Here is a 22453-nt window from a genome sequence, read left to right as displayed (position 1 = left end):
TCTTTTTTCTTTAATTTTCTTCTCTACTTTTTCATTAGAGCACATGGGAAAAAATAAGAGGAGAAAAAAAACGGAGCTGGGAGGGGAAAGGGAGGAGGTGATAGAGTTTCACAAGGATGCAATTCTGCAAGCCAACAAAAAGGCTGTGAAATTCTTCTTTAAACAGTAAATCTTGCATATCGCTTAGTTACTTTGAGGTGAATAAGCCCATGTTGCAGCTTTTAAGCAGGCTGATTTAATGGCTCCCTCTTCCCTGCTCAGGTGTTCAGCATCTCTCTGCCCTTCCTGTGGAGCTGGGATTCTGTCATGGTATCCCATGCAGTGTTTGCTCACTACCCAGGTTTTACTCTTGACACATCACAGCCACGCTTTCACAGAGGTGTAGCAGGGTCCCAGAAGTGATTCCCAGACTTATCCCTCCCACCAAAGCCTCCTGGGCTCTGCCCATGCCGAGAGCAGGGAGATGAGCCATCACCCCACAGGGCTCTTACCTTCCACGTGGTCCTGTTTTCCCCCCTGGCAGTGCTCACAGGACTCCTTGGTTCTGAGAGGAGCCAGGAAAGCCTCAGTTCTGAGTGACATCTCCAAACAAAGGGTGTCCAGAGCCAGGCTGTCCTGCTATTGAAACAATAAAAGCAGTACTCATGATTCCACAAGCAGTTTTTCACAGCTGACCTGAAGCTGGCCAGGGCACCTCTGCACCTCTCATGGTCCCTGTGGGCTCACCTGGTGTCACTGCTGGTCCTGGGGATGCACAATGCTCTGCACCTCCAGCTCCAACCCAGCTTCCAGGGCGAGCAGAGGAGGGCATGGCTACTGCAGCACTAACTGCAGCAGTGTGGTTTGCTGCCTCCAGGCTGCAAACCCCTTTGCCTCAACCAGTTGTTGCTTTAGTTTCTTGAGGGATGCCAGCTCATGCCACCTATGCAGCAAGTGAAGAGCCAGGAGTCCATTTTTCTGTTCTCCCAAAAAAGCCTTAAACATTTTGGTGGGGGAACCCTGCTGAGTAGATGTGCTGTCTTGAAGGGAATAATAAAATGGAAAAAGGCCAGATTTAAATCAGGCTAAGAGCAAGAGAGGGTAGATCCATGCTAATCACAGGCAATACAACTCCAGAAAATAAATAATAATAAAATGACAGGATAATGGAGACATTTAGGTTGGAAAAGACCTCTGAGATAAGAGCATCCAATTTTTGACTGATCACCACCTTGTCAACTATTCCATGGCACTGAGGGCTGTGTCCAGTCCTAAACCCAGTCTGGCTGGGTCTAATCCCTTGGCAGTCCTGTGTGTGCCCTGTGATTGCACTCAAGATGATCTGTAACACAATCTTCCTGGGCACCAAGGTCAGACTGACAGACCTGCATTTTCCCAGATACTCCCTCTGCTCCTTCTTGTAGATAGTGTCACATTGGGCAAACAAAATGGTGCTTGTTTTTCTGAGCAGACTTTTAGAATAACTTGAAGTATCTGCAAATTGTAGAAAATACCCTTCAACAGAAGTGTTTTTCTTTTTAATTAGGCAGGTTAGATGTGGGAAGCAGGTATCCAGACTGTGGACTGTCACAGAAAAACAGGGAGCTGCTGCATAATTTTTCAAGCATTAGCACTGGTGAAACATTCTTTTTCTGAATCCCATGAGTTTGTCAAAACCAATTTCCTGTGTTGATGTTGGGGTAAGGCATAGAAAATAGCCAGCCTGGCAGCTACAGAAAAACTAGGAAATTTTTAAAAGCATAGACTTTTTATTTACCCAAAGTGACAGATATTGTCTGAAAAGTGAAATGTGGAGAAATAAAAATGTATGTCACTATATATGTTTCCATTCTCTGCATTTTCTCTTTGTCTATTTACATATTCTGAAAAAAAAGTATGTCTAGTAAGTAATTTTTTAAGATTTTTTTTTTTTTTTTCTGCCACCTCTCTTCCAACCCCACTGTTCAGAGTATGTTGTTTGTGTGCCAGGTTCCATCTAAGAGTCACTGTAACTGGTCCAGATCAAGGATGCAACCAGACAAGTATCTGATTCTCTATGTTCAACACACCCAACTCCAGAAACTCAGGGTTTGTGTTTTGGCCCAACTTGGGCCAGTAGCAAAGAGTTCAGTGACACCATCACATGGATTAGAGAAAGAACTAGCAGAAGAAAGGTGACCGGTGACAGAACTAACCTGGCAGGGCTGCTTCTGTGATGTGGCAAATCACTCTCTGTCTCCCTCCACACAGAGAGAAGCAGGCACCTAAAATAAAGAGATTAACCCAGTCCCTGGTAGTGTCCCATTAGGGTGCTGAACAAGAATTAAAAAAACTTGGAGCAACCTATTTGAAGCTGTAACTTTTGAAACCCTCTCAGTTTCATCCTGTGCAGACTCTGTACTTGGAGTTGCTCTGCATTTGACGTGTTAATTCTTCTGGAACTTTCTCTAGTTTCTTAACATGTGTACCTTTGCCAGCCCCACCTTGTGTTAGCAGTGGCTTTAGCCTCCAATTTGGTATTGCATGAAAAGGAACTTCCTTTTTTTTTTCTTTTTTTTTAACTGTGCCCTCGGATATCTGCCTCCTACTTTCCTGCTGTAATAATTCTTGGCTCTCTGTTGCTGCTTTTCTGCCTGCCATGCACAGCTCCAACAATGGAAGAAGGGTTTTATTGCCTTTAGGTGAAGTTCATTTGTGTGCAGTTGGCAAAGTCTAACATGAACCACAAGGTGCCTCATTCTGTTGTTCTGAGGGCAGTCTTGAACACCTCCAGCTGCACTTTTTTGGCTGAGTCCTTCGCCTGCCTGTTGCATCCTGCTGGCAAAGGGTGAACAAGATGGGTTTCATCCTCTTCATCCCTCTGTGCAAAATATTCCTGTCAGGGCTGGACAAAGATCTGCCACTACCCTAAGAGCATGCAGGACCCCCTTTCCCAGGCCTCAGGGAAGATTTTGTGTGAGCTTTTTACCATGTTGCTGTTTATATTCAAACCACTGCAGGTTTTTTTTTTTTCAAAGTACTTTTGAGAAGTGAACTAAATGTGAGCCTCATCATGTGCATTTGGAGGAGATCTGGTGAGCATCAACAAATGAGCACCTATCCTTTCCTTCCTCTCCTAGGATTTTAGATAATGGGCTGTGTGCAATGTAAGGATAAAGAAGCAACAAAACTGACTGACGAGAGGGATGGCAGTTTAACTCAAAGCTCAGGCTACCGCTATGGGACAGACCCTACTCCACAGCACTACCCCAGCTTTGGTGTGACTTCAATCCCAAACTACAACAACTTCCATGCCACAGGAGGCCAAGGACTGACCGTGTTTGGTGGAGTCAACTCCTCCTCTCATACAGGGACGCTGCGCACAAGAGGAGGAACGGGTGAGCTTGAAAGTTTTATTTTAGTGCTCCTAGTGTCAATCATGCAGCTACAGCAGAGGCCTGACTGTCTCAGCATGTTGCTTTTAGGAAGAGTTATTTCATGAAATAGTGTGAAGAATTGAAGTAGGGTGGATGTGGGTTTTTACCCCTAGCTTTGCTAATTTGCAGGTTCACTTGGGGCTGAGAAATTATGTGTACATGCCAAATTTGGCAAACTGCCTCATCCCTCTACTAGGAATGTAAAGTGTGGGCTGAGCCACCTCAAGTAGTTAAACTTGGTATAGCTATGGCTAAACTGTCTTTTCAACCCCCTTTGCCTGCTTGGGATCCTGTGACTGTACAGAGTGAAGGAGGTGGAGAGCCCACTGGCTGCATGAGACCAGAGAGATGAGAATCCTTCAAAAATTTGGAGGGCTCAGTTTGGTTTGCTCCTGGAGTAAGCAACTGGAGTAGCTTACCTATGGCTTAGCCACATCATCTCTTGAGGTTCCTTTCCCTCCTATCTTTTGTGATGGAGTATAACCCACCTGTCTTTTTCTTTAGGTGTAACTCTTTTTGTGGCGCTTTATGACTATGAAGCAAGAACAGAAGATGATTTGAGTTTTCACAAAGGAGAAAAATTCCAGATACTTAACAGCTCGTAAGTTTTAGGCTTGGGATTCTACTTTTTAATAGTTTCAAATTTAAAATGTTTACAATAATGTTTGCTTATGTTATTAGTAAAATCTGATGTTGGTTATTCAAGTGTGGAGGGGATTTACTCTATGCTTACTCATCCTTGCATTTAGTGTGCTTTTGCAAAGTGGTGTATTGTTGGGGAAAAAACTTCAACCACATGCAGCTTTACTTTTAAAAGTGTTAGATTGTGTGATTTACTGCTTGCATTTTACAGTAATCACACATTCAGAGACTACGAGCTCTGTACTTCATCAGTAGCTACAGAGGTTCTGCAAGGCATGTACTAACACTTTTTCCAATCTGCTGCAAGTATCCCTACACAGAAATGAGCTAAAAGCTGATTCACAAAAGAGTCATTATCCAGACTCACGTGCCAAGTTCCTAAGCATTTTTGTCCTTTTAAAGGTAGATGATGCAATCAGAACTTCCTAAGTTCTATTGCATCTGACATGAAAACCACATTTCCATCCTGGAAATCATCAACTTTAAATTAATTTTATCAACTGCCTGTAGATAAAAAAATCCCTTAGCGATTTAAAAATATCTTCTAAAACTCACTGTGCTACTGACCTATATCTGAACATCTTGTAGTTCTTGGCTAAGAGAATAAAGTGGCAAGCTCTGTGTTATGTTCACTGCTGGTATCATGTAGAGGTAAAAATGGGTTAACAACCAAGTATGTCACTTTCTAAAGGCTTTGTGATATTGGTCTTCTCTTTTTCTCTTATAATATGTGACAATGAGGCAAATTCACCCCTGGTGCAACTCCTGGTAATTTTAATATAGCAACTGCAGGGTTGGAATTGGCTCAACGTGCATTGAAGTTTAAAAAAAAAAATCAGGTAATTCTGTGGAATATTTCATGAAGCTAAAGAGCTTTGATGTAGATGAAAGCACAGAAACTTCAGTTACAAGTTGTAGAGGGAGCAGCAGTTTAAAACCTTTCTGCTTCTAAATTAGCAGTTGGAAAAGAGCCCTTTTTAAACCTATGATCCATTTTTGCTCACATTGCCTTCTGCTTTCCTAACCTTGCACAAAGTGTGCCATAACTTCAAACAAGAAGTTCCACACATTATAAATACCTTGTATGTGCCAGTTGGTGAAATCTGGCAGTGCTCACCAGCACTTAAGGAGCAATCATCCTTGGAGTTGGTAAGACTGAGAGATTCCCCTTCATGTCAGTGGCTGCAGTACATGCATTTTGATGCAGGTAATTACTGCCTGGAAGAAGAGTTTCTAAGAATGGAAAAAACACCAAGCATTCATTGATTTTACTGTAGGATTATAGAAGCTCAGTTCCCATCGTAGTTAGGTCTGTTTGCTTATAAACATGGCCCTAACCACACCCCTGGAGTAGTGACAGCCAGACTGAGAATCTCCAGAAAGCTGCTTTTTTGTAAAAATGCTTCCTCTCTTCACTTACATCAGAAATTATATGAAATCAGCCCATTTTTTAAGCACCTGCCAATGCTGTTTGCAAATAGAAAGCATATGTATGCAAAAACGTCGTTTGGAGTTTTTGGAGGGGTTTGGGTTTGGGTTTGGGTTTGGGTTTTTCTTTAGCTCTCAACAAACGAAATTTGATTTGTGCTTTGAAGTAAACAGTGCAACACCTGAAATGACATACAGGGGGTATCCCTAGGATTTAAGCCCAGAAATTTTACTAAGGGCAGTCTGGGTGAAAGAGGTATCTGCAGAGTGGTTCAGAGCAGAGCCTGAGTTTGGGGCTCTGGGCCATCCCCAGCATTCCCATCACCACACCCTGTCTGGCCCCATTGACTAGCTGCCTCCTACCTAGCTGCAGGTCTAAAATTAAGAGCTGTGAAAAAAGCCTGCATTCTTCCTCCTTTCTGGCAGTGCTTTGAGAGATTTGAGCTTCTCTGTCAAAGCAGAGGGGGTTGTTCCTGATGTTGTGATCATCTACAGGACGGCTTTTTTCCTCCCTAGATACGACAAAATACCTCCATCTAGTGGACTCTCTGCACAGTGAAGAGATGGAATGGGACAATTTATCAAGCTCAGTGTGGCATAATGCCTCAGAAATATTCTGCAGCAGCATATGGGGGAAGGGTTAGCACTTCACAGGCAATACTAGAGACACAAACAAAAAGGGCCATTTGCCTGACATACCAATGCACACAGGGTGTATTAAAATAGTGTCAACTGCCAGCCTCTGCAAAAGCTATTTGCTCTTCATGTTTCTTGAACTGTAAAATTGGAAGCCTCTTCTTTTTGACTAATCCCAGCTGTTCTCTAGTTGTTTTCCATACAGTTCGTGTTTCTTTAAACTGTTAAATAAAGGGAAGTTGAAAATTTAAAGAATTCACCTTGACACATCCTTTCCTTCCAGTATTACCTTAGATATTGTGTTTTCTATAACTGTTTTCTTCCAGAAGAGGCTGAATTCTCCAGTCACACTTGATAAAAGTGTTTTATTTAGTGACCAAGTCTCTGATTTACAGAGAAAGGAACAGAGAAAGAGTTTGTAAGCAGTCCAGAAATAGAAAAGAGAATGCTTATTAGTAGTGGTAGGAGTTAAACCCTGGTGAATCTGGTCTTGAGAATGAAATAGAAATTGCTAAATCCCAAATCATTGCATCCTGCAAAAAGCTGAGAAATAAACTTCTCTTAAAGCTGCACATCCTGCAGCAATGTGCATTATCTGAAAGGCATTACCATGTCCCACTGTGTACACCAGTGTAAGGCAAAAATTCATGCTCAGCCTACAGAGTGCTGCCTTAAGATGAACCTTTTCATATTTAAAAGTTGTAGCTTTTCATCAGTATTTGAAAATGCAGCCTAGTCCTGTGCTACCTCCTCCAGGTGGCCAGCAGAGGGAATCTAGACAATGAAGTGTGATCCTTAAGGGTTGTCTGAAATGCCATGTTGATAGATGGCTTTTTGATATCTTTGGGTTTCAGATTAATTATGCTCATAGAAATTTAAAATTAGTAATGCATGTGACATTGTGGTTTAACCTCAGAGAACAACTCAGCCCCACACAGCCACTCATTCACTTCTCCAGTGGTGGGACCAGGGAATCAGAATGGTAGAAGTGAGAAAACTCATGGGTTGAGATAAAGGCAGTTTAATAGGTGAAGCAAAAGCCATGCCAGAAGCCAAGCAAAACAAGGAATTCATTCACACCTTCCCACAGCAGGCAGGTGTTCAGCCATCCCCAGGAAAGCAGGCATCCATCATGCCTAGCCATGACTTGGGAAGGCAAACGCCATCACTCCAAACATTCTCCATTTTCCTTCTTCCTCCCAGCTTTACATGCTGAGCATGATGCCCTGTGTTATGGAATCTCCTGTGGCCAGCTGGAGTCAGCTCTCCCCGCTGTGTCCCCTCACACAGATGCACACCCCCACCCCCTCTCTGCTGGAAAGGCCTTGACATTGTGGGAATGCTGCTCAGCAGCAATGAAAACATCCCTGCCTTATCAACACTGTTTCCAGCACAAATCCAAAACACAGTCCCACACCAGCTACTTTGAGGAAGATTAACTCTATCCCAGCCAAAACCAGAACACAGCATTCATTTTGGCAAGTTTCCTATAAGCTCTTTCAAGGGTTTGTATCAGTATAATTGCTGTGGCACAGATTTCAATATTCTAGTCAAATTCAGCCCTTGCCAAACCAAATTACACCAGACTGTTCTGTCCCTTCACACTGTTACACTGCATCTGAAAGGCTACAGTACTGATCTCTGCTGCAATAATTCTAGATGCAAAGAAATAACATATATTATTTGGGTTTAGGTGCAAACAGCTCTCTGGGAAGCATGCCAGTGATAAGGAGATGAGTTGCTGTGGTTTCTTATGGCTGTGCAGTTTTGGGTGCTGTTAACAGAGTCAAATCATTGTCTTTGCAGCTGTGTCTTGCTCTCACTTCTCCTCACCTCTGTTTCCACAGGGAAGGAGACTGGTGGGAGGCCCGTTCCTTGACAACAGGAGAAACTGGTTACATTCCCAGTAATTATGTGGCTCCAGTCGATTCCATCCAAGCAGAGGAGTATGTTTTCTTTTTTTGTTCTGAAGACCCATTAGTGCTGTATTAGAAGGCGGTGTGAGGAGTTGGGTTTGATTGATTGCAGCGATTTTTCAAATGACTTACATTATATTTATTTCAGTTCTTAACTGCACTGATAAATAATTAGGTAATTAGTAACAAAAGAAGCACGAGCTCAGTGCTTTTTCAATGTCAAAACAAAGGAGGAAAATCTAAAGGAACACAGGTCTGCTTCCTTTTCTGAATTGTCAGCTAATTTCAAGCTTTAACCAAAAGGTGTCCTTGCTTTTCCTGAACCAACTTGTAAAAATATTTTGAGTCAGTTAGTGTGCAAACTGTCCATTAAAGAGGGCACATTGTATCAACAGATACAAATCCTAGGATAGGTGGGATGCCCACAATGCATACACAAGGCTGCCTAATGGGGATTTCTTTTCTATGCAAAATAAAGGAGTGATGTGTGTAATTCACATTATTTCCAATATAAAAGATACAGTGGAGGAGCTTATAGAGCTGAGCAGGTAGCACTGGAGTCTGTACTTCAGATTGTCCTTGGTTGATTGTGAAACAACACAAAAACATTGCTGCAGGAAGCAAAAAGGGCTGTAACTCTGAAAGCTTCTTATAGAACCACAAGTAAAGTGGTTCAATCTTGTCCTTCTACTTAGATTTTATAGCTGTGCTGCAACAAAAATATCGAGTACTACTAAATCACTATGTAAGTCAAATATTTATAGCAAGATCTGTACACATACTGGTCTTTGGCAGCAAGAGTTTTCTGCCCTTTTCCTTGTGTATGCCCTCCACCCACCATGTCTTGGTCTCTGTTTGCCCAAGTCTGGCCTTTGTCAGAGGACACCAAGCATTCTCAGCAGCTGCTGATTATGGGCTTAATGTAGAGAGCTACTGCCCTACATGGGGAGCATCTACTACACAGTTTGTCACGTTGGCTTTCCAGCACAATAAAAGAGACATGGTGTGACAAAAATGGCCAACTGTATCTGGGTAACCACAGTTTCCACACAAAACCCTCTCCATGTCTGGGCTTTGTGACACTGTTTGGTAATGCTAGGTAGCATTTGTCTTACTATCTTCTGATATTTGCCTAAGGTGGTACTTTGGCAAGCTTGGCCGAAAAGATGCCGAGAGGCAGCTGCTGTCGTTCGGAAACCCCAGAGGTACCTTCTTGATCCGGGAAAGCGAAACTACCAAAGGTAGGCTGGGCAGAGGCATTCTGACCATGAATGACAAACTCTGCTGAGTCTGTGAAATACTCTGTTCACTGGTATGAAGGTAGAGATAAGTATCATTTTGCATGTATTTGTGTTAGGGAATTGGATGTCTGGATATCCTAGGTTTTAGGGTGAGTGTTCAAAGTGGAGAACAACCAAAGCACAGCTCGCATCCAACCCATGGTATCTGCAGTGCAAGCCACATGGTGTGATCCTTTGAAATGCTGGATCCTTTGGGGGAACAAAAAAATGAGAAAAAAAATTATGCAGCAATTTTAAATTCACATATTAACAGGGGAAAGACTTGAATATACTTCTGATTAATAAATCAATAAAGCATTCAACTGCATCCATTCTGTTGAAGTCAAGTGGAAGGGTGTATTCTCCTCCTTCCCTCTAAAAATATTGGAGGAGTTCCAGTTTTCTTGGCGGGTGCTATTTTTGCTTTTACATTTTGCTTACAAGGCCTGTCAACATCTTCTTCAAAAGCTTCACATGTATGAAAAGATCTTTCTAATTCATACAACTATTGAGCAGAAAACCTGCAACTAAGTAAAAACAAACCTGGCCATTTCTCAATTAAACAGCAGTTCAAAACAAAAGCTGTGGGAGGCATAAGTCACTAGAATTGATTCCATGCAAGTTCTGTAGTCTAATGATAGTTCACATAATTAAAGCACCAACTTGTCAGTGCTTTGATCAGAGCACACTATCAGCTAGGCTTAGCATGCAAGATATCATGGCTAGTGAAAAAGTTTAAAGAAGAGAAACAGTACTTGCACCCTTTTCTCCCTGATCTATCTTCAGATACTGCTTTCAATCATCTAAAATTGTAAATTTTGCATCATTCCCTCCTGCAGTCACTGGATTCTTCCTTTGCTGCCTATAATTCTGAAGACTGTTTTTTGGTGCAAAATCTGAATAGACTTACTGTTGTTCCAGGCAGACAATTTCTTTTCACCCCACAGCTCCACCATGCTTCCCATAGCTGTGAGGCACTCTCAAGGAGCAAGACAGGCTCTAACTTGCTCTTTTTCTGCAAATAGCCTCCACCTGTTTTTTTTCACTAACAGTTGCTCTGATGTGTGTGAGGAGCAGGACTTTGTCCCACTCTGTGCCAAGTTTAAAAACTCACTCATATATGCAGTCATGGATCCTAAAAACAAACACAACACTGTTTCTCTAAACCACATTATCAGTTTAGTCTGGTTTCCCCAGTTTTTATGCAGTGATAAGGGATATGTTTTGCAGTGCTGTTTACTTAGCTAAGTCAGGGGTTTTTCTAATTTCTTGTGAGACACAAAAGCATTGGGAAAATGCAGTAATCCATCACGGGTGGACTTGGAGCAGCAAGTTTAATTTCTCTGCATTCATACTTAAGGCTCTCTACATCTTCAAGTAGAGTTTGCATCAAAGGTATAGGAAAAAAACAAATATGCATGTTTATTTGTAAAAAATGCCTATTTTCCTTCTCATCCTTGTGGTGTTTGAGTATGTTGTTAGAAGAAAACAGAGAGCTTGTTGCTCAAGAGAGAGAAAAAAATCAGTTGGGGGGAGCTCAAATGGTGTGTTCTCCCATAAGTCTTCCCAAAATGCCCTACCCCAGCTAGTCACCATAGGCTTAAGGCAGGAATTGTTTTATGACCTACAATTGTACCTTCTGCTTTAAATAATAACAATAATAAAATTAATCAGGATCATGTTAAGAGTATCATCAGGGTTGATTTCAGTATTAATTTAACCTCCCTTGATCATGGTTGCCTTCTCTTGTTACTTTCAAAATAAATCATACGGAGCTGGCTTTTCATTTTTTCAAGCTTGACTACCCAGGTACTTCATCAGCTTTTGTCTGTATAATCATTCACCTGGTTTCAATCTCCACCTTTCAAGACTGTCTGGTTTTAGTTGTTTGGCTTTTTTTTAAAAATCATTAGTATGATATATTGTAATGTCGTATTTCTATCCCAAAATTTTTATTATTGATATCTCTTGTACTTAAATTTATCATCAGATAATAGTGAATAGTACAGATATCCAACAGCCTAAATAAATGAATAGTGAAATACATCTTGGTTCTTGTTTATGTCCAGGTTTGAACTAAAGCTCCAGTCCCGACAGATCTGAGGTCAGTGGGGGTCCACAGAGGGCCACCCACACAGCTCTGATTGCAGACCTGGAGCCACAGACTGTTTACATTTCCCTAAAGAATCTAAAATAGTGACCAGATACGCAGGGAGCGTGACTAAAGAAAATACAGCTGCTGCCAGTGGATCAAAACTCAAAAATGCGGAGGTGGAGAAGAGTGCCTGGAAAATTCTGAAGGGAGGCTGACAATGTACAGCCCAGAGTGGTGGTACAAAGCATGCACAAGATGTGCTTGCAAATCACCAAAAAGCTTTGAACTCCTAGTTGAGAGAAATGTACTGATTCAGGGGGAGAATCTCTTTCAGAAAGCTGTCCTGAACAGTATTTTTCTGCACTTAGAAATCATAGAATCACAGCAAGGCTAGAATAGGAGAGGACCTTAAAGATCATCTAGCTCCAGCCCCACCAAAATAAATACATGAAAGTAAAATTAAAAAAAAAAAAAAAAAAAAAAAAAAAAAAAAAAAAAAAAAAAGGAAAAGAAAGAGGCATAAAACAACCCGGACACTCCTTTAAGGGTGCCTCCCATTAAAATAAACCAGAATTGTCTGTTTTAAGTGCTGGCCCTTTTCCTCCTATACAGAGGACAAACAAGAGGGAATTTGAGAAGTCCTTGGAGTCAGAGTGGAGACATTTTGCTCACTGCATCTCCCTCAGGGATGAGCCACCCACCAGTACAACCTGTTGCTGGCTAATGAGGAGGCTTCTTGCTGAGGATACATCCAAGGAAGACATCTTACCCTGGGACCACCTTTCATGTCATACAAAACTGTTTGCTGGTGGTTTTCCTTCTCTGCCCTTAGCTAACATGGTTGCCAGTGAATGCAGCAGAGGCTCCAGAAGGACTTTCCTGAGCCCTCTGCAGCTGACAGTTTCCTCTTCTCCTTTTAGTGCCTAAATTCCCTTGAGTAAACACAACATTTGTCTGAGCCATGAGTGAGGACTTGTTTTCTTTGCTGCCTTTGAAATGGGCTGTGTTTTTGTTCAGATGCTGTGTTATACTGTAAAAAAGGGGCTTTGCTTTTGACACTGCAGAGAACCACTGTAGAGAACACTATCCAATGTGTCACTGGATGCAAAACAGGACTGTCCCCCAGAGTAAGACACCTGGATGTGCAGGTCCCCATGTAGGTGGGTGAGCTGTTTCTGCAGCCAGCAGGAAGCCAAGCTCTGCTCAGCTGCTGACTGCAGGCACAGAGTGTCCGTGCTGGCATTACACCAGTGCCAGAGCACTCCTGGAAACTGGGCTGAGGTTCAGCTGCCCTCACAGCACCACAGCCTTGTGTGTGGGCAGGTAAATCGAGCCTCCAGCCCACCTGCAGATGCCATCTCTGCACCTAAAGCTAAATCCAGCCCATCCACTGAGCTTCCTTTACCTGAGCATCCAGAGCCACTTCAAATTCCTGCAGGGCATCCACATGGCTGGAAAAATGGGACAGCCTGTGGGAAAACTGCCAAGCAGCATGTCCTGAGGCATCTCACATGGCACTTAATCCCTGGGCTAGGGCATCTGAATCCCACTAGCAAGCTCTAAAGCCCCACATGGATTTGGGAAGTTAAACACAAAGTTCTTGCAGACCTACTGGTGCTCAGTCTTGGCATAGTGTTACCTTCCAAAACTGTGGTATACAAAGTGTGCATATTTGGTTGTTTATAAAGAAGTTTGGGTTCCATCCAGGTAACAACACTACCCATATATAAAGTCATTATCTCCAGAGCTTCCTGTGAAAATCTTGATATTTACCACCCAGTGGCATTTACATAAAGTACACTATTTGCAGTGCAACCTGACACTTAGAATAGGAAAAGTCAATTTAGCAGCCTGGAGCAGTAAATGTTAAAATGTGAGTTTTCATTTACACAGAAGTCCTGGTATCTTTCTAGAACATGGTGAAAGGGACATGGTGTGAACATCCCAGGATTTCTCTGACACTTATCTCATTGTGTTAGATTAATTTGTTCTTTTTCAGGATACAGCGAGCCTTTTGGAAGCAATTTCTCTTTCACTTTGTAACAACTGACTAGGAAACAGAAATCTTTGTGATTAAAAGCTTATTACAATCTTTTATTTCTCCTTTGCTTGGAACAGGTGCCTATTCCCTGTCTATTCGAGACTGGGATGATATGAAAGGAGATCATGTCAAACATTATAAGATTCGTAAGCTTGACAATGGTGGATATTATATCACAACTCGGGCACAATTTGAAACTCTTCAGCAGCTGGTTCAGCATTACTCAGGTAATTTTTCAGATAATATATGGCACTCTGAAGTATTTTAAAACAAAAGTGTTTGCTACTGAGCTGATGTATGTGTAAGATGCCCTAAAGAGTCATTTGATCTATGACTCTGGCTTGTTGTAATGCATCTCCTGTTATCCCTTTCCCATTAGAGTTACAAATGCCTTTGACTGCCATTCACAGGATACAGCAGCACAGCTTTTAAAACCTAACACTTTACTGTGCTAAAGGTTTTGCCAGCTCTCCCTCTTCTAAGCAAGCAGAATTACCAAATTTGACTTGCACATCTCCAAGCATGAACTCCCTATGAATAAGTGAATGCTAATATGTGCCATTTTGCAGCACACTATTGCTAATAAAGCAAATAGGAATTGCACTGTGGAATTCAGTCACCTAAAACAATGGCCAAAAGGTTTGCATATATTAGATACATTACATGTATTTTCCCACTGGATTTTTGTTCTATGTGCAAAGTATTAACAATTAAATTATGTTGAATAAATAAGGCAATATGCATGTTTCTTTATGCACTCTATTTGTGTCCACCCATCAAACTTTTTTTAAATTATTCCTGTGAATATAGTGTGGCATGCAGTCTTCCACCCAAAAGTGCATCTGGTTGTCACTGGCAATTGGTGTACAACAAATGCAACTCCAAAGCCCCCCAAACATCTGCATAGGACACACTGGTCACCACACTTCTCAGCATGGTCGTTTTTAAAGCAAAAATTTATATTTTGAATTATTTGCTCTTTGGGGGTTTTTTCCCTTTACTTTAGCTTTTCATAATATTATTAACAGATTACCCCAAATGCTTGCTGCTCAAAAACTTTTCATAATTTTTACTTGGGAAATCAACTTCTCTGTGGGGCATTTTTTCTGTATTCTTTGTATTCTGTCTGCTGTATTCTTATGCTATTCATACTAGACATCTGGCTGTCTTCTCCACCCAATTCCTGATGGGTGTATGCTGCCAGGGAGGATTTCTAATTGCTTCTGGTGGCTCTACTTCAAGCTAAATGAGGTATAAAAACCTCACATATAAGGCAGATAATTTACAACCTCACTGTACCAGTAGATATATATCAAATTTTAGTTTCCTGTGGTCAGCTTATTTGGGTGGCGTATTTTCCATGCACAGATGCAGAAACAAATAGATCTGGAAACAGCCATTTATTTCTGTGCAACACGTAGGCATAATCAATAGGACCCAGGCAGGGTAGCTCTGGAGGTGTGGTACAGCACTCCAGAGGTTCCCAGGACCCAGGTGAACACAGCAGCCCTTGTTCCATCCCAGCCCCAGCTGGCTCAAACCACATGGGCTCTGCACTCTGAATTCTGGGAGAGCCACAACGCAGCTGGGCTAATGAGGTGGAGCTTGGTGTTGCAAGGAGCTTCAGTGCTTGCCCACTTTATGATGCTGAAACAACCTGTTCATGTGCACAGAAAGAAATCCTGCACAGAATAGAGCAGATTATGTTTGAGTCTGAAGTGCAGTTGCACTTCCCCACCTTGTTCTGCTCTGCTGCACCTGCTTTAAGATGCAAGTCTCTTTATATTGTAGTCTGCTTTGTGCAGCATGGTATACTCCTCACCAATATGTGAGTATATCATATGTATCTATACATCACTGTTTTCACTCTTGCCAAAGTATCTTGTGTGACTTTTGTCACAGTTCAGTCTTCTGTGAAGCTTTGCAAGAGATAACAAAATGAACCTGCCTCAGTGTAGGACTGGCTGCATATGCTAATGAAGGTTAGCTCTAGAAAAATGTCAGACTTGCATAACACCTACAAAGGCACCTTTTTACAGAGCAGGATAGAAAATGCCTTTTCCCAGGCTACAAATATCCACCAAATTTTTCAGAAAAATAAGTAATTAATCTTCTCCATGTTTCTTTTACCCAGTACAGAAACAAATCAGATTGTAATTGACAGATTATTTTTACAAAGCTATACTTCACCACAGTAAACTCAATAACTCAAGAGGTTATCCTAATGCAGCATTGTGGGAGGAGGGAAATCCTGAGTCTGCAAGAGAAACCAGTGGTGATCGCTTTCCATTTCAGGCCATGCAGAGACTAAAATATTTCCTGTTCTGTCTCAAATGAATATGTTTCAATGTTCAATTCCTAATCTTCCAGGATGCTTTGTGGTATGCAACTAACAGCTGTTGTGAGTAGCATTGTTTTTATGCTTACTGTATTTGTTTCATGTCACACTTTTTTTTCTTTCCTCTCCTTTGCTGTTGGCTTCACTTCTGGCTCCATCAGAGAGAGCTGCAGGTCTTTGCTGCCGCTTAGTAGTCCCCTGTCATAAAGGAATGCCAAGGCTTACTGATCTGTCTGTCAAAACCAAAGATGTCTGGGAAATTCCACGAGAATCCCTACAGTTGATCAAGAGACTGGGAAATGGGCAGTTTGGGGAAGTATGGATGGGTATGGAGCAAAATAATTACTCTAAAATAGCTGTTTGTGTGGGGATTACAAGATGGAAGGTGAAAATGTAGAACATTGTGACCCACAAGGAAAAAAAAATGGGTAAAGCTCAAACTGTTTAGAAAAATGTCTTTGGAATCATGTCTTTGACTTTGAAATTCTTTAATCTTCAACTTTCACTATAATTGATGGCAAAAGAAAACTGAAATCCATGTTTCCTTGGAAGGTCTTGATTTTGACAAATTACCACTGTCTTAATAATAAATCAAGGCTCACACAGTAATCTCTTGGCTAGACCAAGAAGCCTTTTTCTGCAAGCTAACAAAAGAATCCAAAAAACAGTGTTTGCAAATGAACTTTATTGCAGCACTGAGAGACCCTCACCTTCCATCTTTCTCAATGCATGCATAATTTTGGATTATAAGTGTGTTTTTTTATTAATTTCCTCTCCTATAGAGAAAGCTGATGGTTTGTGTTTTAACTTAACTGTGATTGCTACGAATAATACCCCACAAACTGTTGGATTGGCTAAAGATGCATGGGAAGTTGCACGTGATTCATTATTTCTGGAACAGAAGCTTGGTCAGGGGTGTTTCGCTGAAGTGTGGCGTGGTAAGGCAGAGAATATATTTTGCTTTGGATGCATCTTTTAAGGCCCTCTTGGCAGAAATAAACATTTCAAGTATAGATCTTAAAGCTAAAAGATCAGAATAGTATGAAATGTTAGTTTATATTGCCTGAAACAGTCAAACATAAATACAGTAATCCATGGGGAAGCTTCCTTTCACTTGCACACAGTGGTATGAGAGGTTAGGGCATTAAAATTCATTAAGTGCATTGAGCTTATTTGGGTGACTACACAATTGCTAGGTATTAAAATAGGAATGATGCTAAACCTGTAGGGCAGAATGGCTAACCAGAAATTAACCTGGTAAGTAGACATTTTTCTTTCCTCATGTGTTGCAGCACTGATGGAATCAGACCCTGAAAATGTTTCAATCCACTCTCCCAATTTAAAAATAATGGCAACTGATATTAGCTTTTCCATGCATCCACTTCTTCAAGTCTGTTTGAAATTTGTATCTGCAGCAGAACCCAGTAACTCAGTATAGAGACCAGGGACAACAGAGGCAAAACTTGCCAGGCCCAGTGGAACCCCCACTTTGAAGCCCAGAAATGTTGACCTTTTCCAAATCCACTGACATTGTTTTCTGCACACTTACCATCTTAACTTACCCATCATGAGCCTCATTCTTTTAAAGAGTACGAGACAATAGCAATTTACAATTTACATAAATCTTAGTGTGGCCATAGCATTGAAACACAATATAGTGGCCATTTCATGAGATGTGGCTCAATTTTTGTGCCAAATTGCATTCTGTATAGACTCAAAAATTACCAATTCAAATAAAGAATCACTGTATGTTGTTTCTTCACAAGAATTTGATGGGGGGACTATGACCACTTCTTTTGTTGCAGTGATGCAAAAATATGTACAGCCAAAACAGCCAGTGGGCTCTCTTGGGTTCTTGCAGCTGTTTCCCATTGCAGGAGTACAGCAAGGAGCACAACAGCAAGTCTGTGAGATATACAGAATTTATAGACTAGAAATATAGAAATTGATAGAATCTCACAGTTGACCTGTTGCAAAGAAAGCTGCCTACATTTCTATTGGCATTTCCAGATAATTGCCATTTCTCCTTGTTCTCCATCTTGAATGCATGCACAAGTTTCTGGCTGATGTTAATATTTAGCAGTCAGCCCTGTGTGCCAAAGGGCTTAAACCAATACAGCAAGTTAAAGGAATAAATGTAAAAAAAAAATTTTTAAAAAAAATCAGCTATGAGAAATAAAGTGCCAAGTACTAGTGCCAAGTACCAGTACCAAGTATCTGTCAGAAATGCAAAAATTATTATTACAATTATGAAATTATGTTTCTTAATGTATACTAAAAAATATGTTAACAGCCCTGAAGCATTACCAAATTGGAGTAGATTAACACAGTAAAAATTAATAAAAAACACATTAAGTAGTAACTAACTACATATGGGAGGAATTCAGAGGGAAGTCTATGCTACTTTTCTGTTAGAGAAATATATCAAAACAGAACAAGAAAAATTAAGAATTTAAATTGGAATCAGGTCTGAGATGATAAGTCAACATTTTTGTTTGATTTTCTTTTTTTTAACTGGAGAAATTCATAAAAGTATTTTAAAACAGACTTGCTGAAAACACTTCATGGAAGTAGATAGAGTCCTGGGATTTTTATTAAAACAGAGAGTACACAATTAATCCTGTTAACATGAGAGGTGAGATCCTATTTTATTAATGCCAGTCTGGTGCCCATGAAACTCTGGTTTTATTCCTGGTTCATATAATTTGTGGAACCTCTGCAAAGTGGCCATGACTGATGACACACTGCCTCAGTGACTCCAGACAAAATACATTCCCTGTCACCCATCACAAAAGATTCTGGAACCCTGATTGAAATTAGAGGCAAAACCACATCCTTCCCAGCTTACAGAGGAATGCCACTGGAGCAAAGTCCTGCTTTAGGTCTGGTTTGAAGAACTGAGAGAAATGAAGGCTTCAGGAGTCCTGAAGTGTGCTGGGGTAGCAGAGGTGTTAAGGCATTACTCCACTGACAGTGGAGTGATAGCTGGCACTGAACTGGCAGAAGGAAATCAAGACATAATGAAAACCCAACTTGCACTGCACACTTTTGACTAATATGTGCCTCAAGCCCCCCTAGACATTTGGGATTGCCCTTTAAAAGTGAGGAGCAGCACAGGAGCAGCAGCTCCTCCACTGCTATTCTGCTATCCTCAGCCAGGCAAGGTGGATCTGAGACCTGAACATCTACACAAAAAGGACCCATTTTCTGGCTCCTTTTATACTCTGGCAGGTTGCAAAAGCTCATGATAAAGTTTTTTGGCCTAACCATTCCCATGAGGCAGCTGAGCCCTGTTATTGTTCATGTACTTTTAACAAAGGGTTATTTTGCACATTACCTTTTTTCATGACACAGCCTTTGTGTACTTTGTGGGCTTTCTGCTATCCTCATGTTTAACTACAGAGGAGTAGTTTTTAATGTGGTTAATTCCTGAAGTCACTTAGTGTTCTGCCTTATCACACTGCAGCTCTCTATCTACAGATCACATTCAAAGCCATGTCAGCCCTGACTCTGGAGCAGGTTCTGGCTAGTCTAGGCAAAGGACAACCTGAAGGCTGTAGGGAAGTGGTATTTCTGCCCATTTTAATTTTCCTTCCTTTTCCTTCCCACACAAAAAAAAAAAAACAAAAAAAAAAAAAAAAAAAAAAAACAAAAAAAAAAAAAAAAAAAAAAAAAAGAACAAAAAAACCCCCAACAAAATAAAACAAAAATCCCACTGTTAACATAAATAGGTCTTCTGGGTTTCCTTTCATTCCAGTTGTCCTCCTCCCCCTTGCAAACACCTAGGTGAAGCCCACCTCTTGCAGGATGCCCTGAGTCAGCCTTCCCCTGCTCTCTCCAGGTTCTTATGAAGGCTTTTGGGTGTTCCTGAAGGCTTGGTAGGTGATGGCTGTAAAACGATGCAACTTGTCCATTTCACTGCTGACCACAAGTAAAGAGCAAACTGGAGTGGACAGGAGCACCTGATTTTCTGTCAGCAGTTCCTGGGGATAAGGAGGGGAAGAAAAAAGACACATTTCAGTTTGGAAACACACCTGTGTTTCTAAAATGAAATCAATTCAGGATTTGTTTATTAGGAGGTGTTTTTTTTTTCTTTTTTGTTGGTTTTTTTTTCCATCTAACCCAGAACAAAACCAAAATCTTAAAATGTGTTGCAAATGAGAAGTTCTGGTTTAACCAGTTTTGTTGTCCAAATCTGTGACTGGAACTGTATTATTGTCTGTAGAAATTTCTTGTTAGCAAGGGAATACACAAAGATGGATTTCAGCAGTCCCACGTTTCTTACTCAGAGAAGGTTTCTGTGGAGATCACTGGAAACACTGTCTGAGTAGGACAACATCAATTGTGTCTCAGTGCCAATGGGAATATTATTTTTCAGTGTAACAGAAAAAGACTAAAATATGAAGGAGGTGTGGGAGGAATATAATGATAAGGCAACATGGGAAACCAAACTTTTTAAAAAAAGCCTTATATTAAATGTGCTTGCTATTTTTTTCCTTGCTTACATTAGGCATCAGGCAGAAAAAGGAGCAGGAGATATTTAATCTAACTAAGTGTCTGTGCTTGTAGGTACGTGGAATGGAAATACTAAGGTGGCTATCAAGACCCTGAAGCCTGGCACCATGTCTCCAGAATCCTTCTTAGAGGAAGCCCAAATCATGAAAAAGCTAAAACATGACAAATTGGTCCAACTTTATGCTGTGGTGTCTGAAGAGCCAATCTATATTGTCACAGAGTACATGAGTAAAGGTGAAGCCAGAGCTGTTGTGCATGATAATATTTTTCCTTTTTTGGTTCTCCCTGGGGACACAGAGGGAGGTGCAGCAGGGTGCACGTGAGGAAGGAGAGGGAATAGGAAACTAGTGTCACCTCTGGCTTGAGAAGAATTATGAATCCCACTATGAACTGGGCCCAAAACCTGATGTGCAAAGAAAGTCTGTACTAGCTGGGGGAAAGAGAAGTTGGTGCAGGCTAAGTGATTCCAACTGCATCAGCATCTAAACTTCCCTGACCAGTGATATGCAGTGATATTTTCTAGGTTTGATGACACTACATGCTGCTTCCCAAGATCCTAGCTTTTCCTGGCATCAGAGAGTTCTTAGGACATCATCTTTCAGTGTTTACTTGTTAGCCTAGGATTTCTGTTTCTTCATTTAGCCAGTTCTGAATCTTGTCACTGCACCTCGTTCTCAGATCACGCTTCATTTTCAGTCCACTCCATTATCATCTTAATACATGATTTGGACATATTATTCTTTCCTTCCTCTTTTTCCTTCACTTTCCCCTTCTCCCTTGTCTCTTCCTTAAACTACTTAGCTGGTAACAGTGTAGTAAAATGAGAAAAAGAAAACTTTTTGCTCCATCAGATCTCCAGCAGGGGTGCTGAGAGCAGAGCAAAAAATCTGCTTGTTTTGGAAAAGCGAATGAACCAAATAGGAAACATAAGTTCACACAGGGAAGTTTCATTGTACATTGGAGGATACACTCTGAAATTTTAAGTGCATTCTTTCAGTCTATTTGGAGTTGACTTTTATTTTCCTGGCAGGTGCTTGCCACCTCCCTCCTCAGAGTCATCCAAGCCCTGACTAACTCACACTTTAATCATGTCTCAGTGACAAGCATATGCTTTTTCCCTTTAAAAATAAAGACTTTTCAAAACCCTTCTGAAGTATGGGGTTTATTTTGGCTTACTTTACTGGTTTGTACTGTAACATTTTACATCTTTGGATCTGAGCTTGAGGCTGACGATTTATCAAGGGAGAAACGCTTAATCATCTGTCTTTTTCCTTTATTTATTAAAGCAATTCTCTGACCTTATTTAAAGGAGACTGCTTCACTTCTCTGTTTAGGTACAAGATTAGGACAGAAGCTAGAACATCCTAGGCTCTTTTTTTTAAAGCAACAGGGTTCTTTCATGTTTTCCCTTGCACAGGAAAGCAATGTTCTTGTAACTTTTGCTAAAGCTGCTTTAATTTCATGTCTTCTTTGTCTTCTAAAATTACTGCTGTTCATGCTGTATTTAGTTCTGGCTTACCTAGAGGAGGAGCACTACCAATTTCTAAGGAAAAACAGCCTTTGCAAATGCTATCCCCCTTGGGCTCACCAGGCTCTGGGCTGACCTTTCTGTTGGAGCAGGTTGAGCTGGGATCTGACTTCTTCCATAACTTGTGTGGCTTGGAACTGAGTTGCTGCTTTGCAGTTATCTGAGGTCTTTAGAGAGCAGCAGGCATGTAGTTTTAAAGAGCACTGGAAAAGTTAAGAAAGATCAACTTTCTCAGTAATGGTCAGGAAAATTTAAAACAATCCTGTTTCCTTTCCCTGCAACTCTCGTTGTGCGAGTGGCATGTTCTTCTGCAAGCCAACTTAAAGAGTGAAGTGAGTGCAATAGGAGAATTTGGAGATATTGTGGGGTTTTTTGAAACTGCTCCTTGAACTTGAAACATTGCTGTCTTTAATACTGAACATATTGCTGCACCTCCATTCTGATGAGTTGTTTTTCCTCACATCCCCCTATTGTGTCAACTCTGCAGGGAGTTTGCTAGATTTCTTGAAGGATGGAGAAGGAAGAGCTTTGAAGTTACCGAATTTGGTGGACATGGCGGCCCAGGTCTGTCTCCAGAGTACTGAGCAGTGAGGTGCACGTGTTCTATAGCCCATGGGTGTGCTGAGTTTGTTTCAAATG

At 41.1% G+C, this 22453-nt stretch overlaps 1 protein-coding gene across 5 annotated transcripts in view; it reads left to right on the top strand.

Moving 5' to 3' along the window:
* FYN (FYN proto-oncogene, Src family tyrosine kinase) overlaps positions 1-22453 on the top strand; it is a 135810-nt gene that overhangs the window by 93055 nt on the left and 20302 nt on the right. For 3 of the 5 annotated variants that reach the window (XM_079298740.1, XM_079298739.1, XM_079298738.1), the window contains 8 exons: positions 3099-3356; positions 3900-3996; positions 7949-8047; positions 9155-9258; positions 13511-13660; positions 15933-16097; positions 20341-20520; positions 22302-22378. In XM_079298740.1, the coding sequence (XP_079154866.1) occupies positions 3110-3356; positions 3900-3996; positions 7949-8047; positions 9155-9258; positions 13511-13660; positions 15933-16097; positions 20341-20520; positions 22302-22378 (1119 nt within the window). In that variant the 5' untranslated portion in view covers positions 3099-3109. Of the gene's footprint in view, positions 1-3098; positions 3357-3899; positions 3997-7948; positions 8048-9154; positions 9259-13510; positions 13661-15932; positions 16098-16553; positions 16710-20340; positions 20521-22301; positions 22379-22453 lie in introns of all 5 variants that reach the window. The other 2 variants (XM_079298741.1, XM_079298742.1) reach the window with 2 other exon arrangements.

The sequence above is a fragment of the Erithacus rubecula genome (assembly GCF_903797595.1).
Source record: "Erithacus rubecula genome assembly, chromosome: 2".
In the NCBI taxonomy this organism is placed as follows: Eukaryota; Metazoa; Chordata; class Aves; order Passeriformes; family Muscicapidae; genus Erithacus; species Erithacus rubecula.
This window is presented reverse-complemented; position numbering and strand designations above follow the sequence as displayed.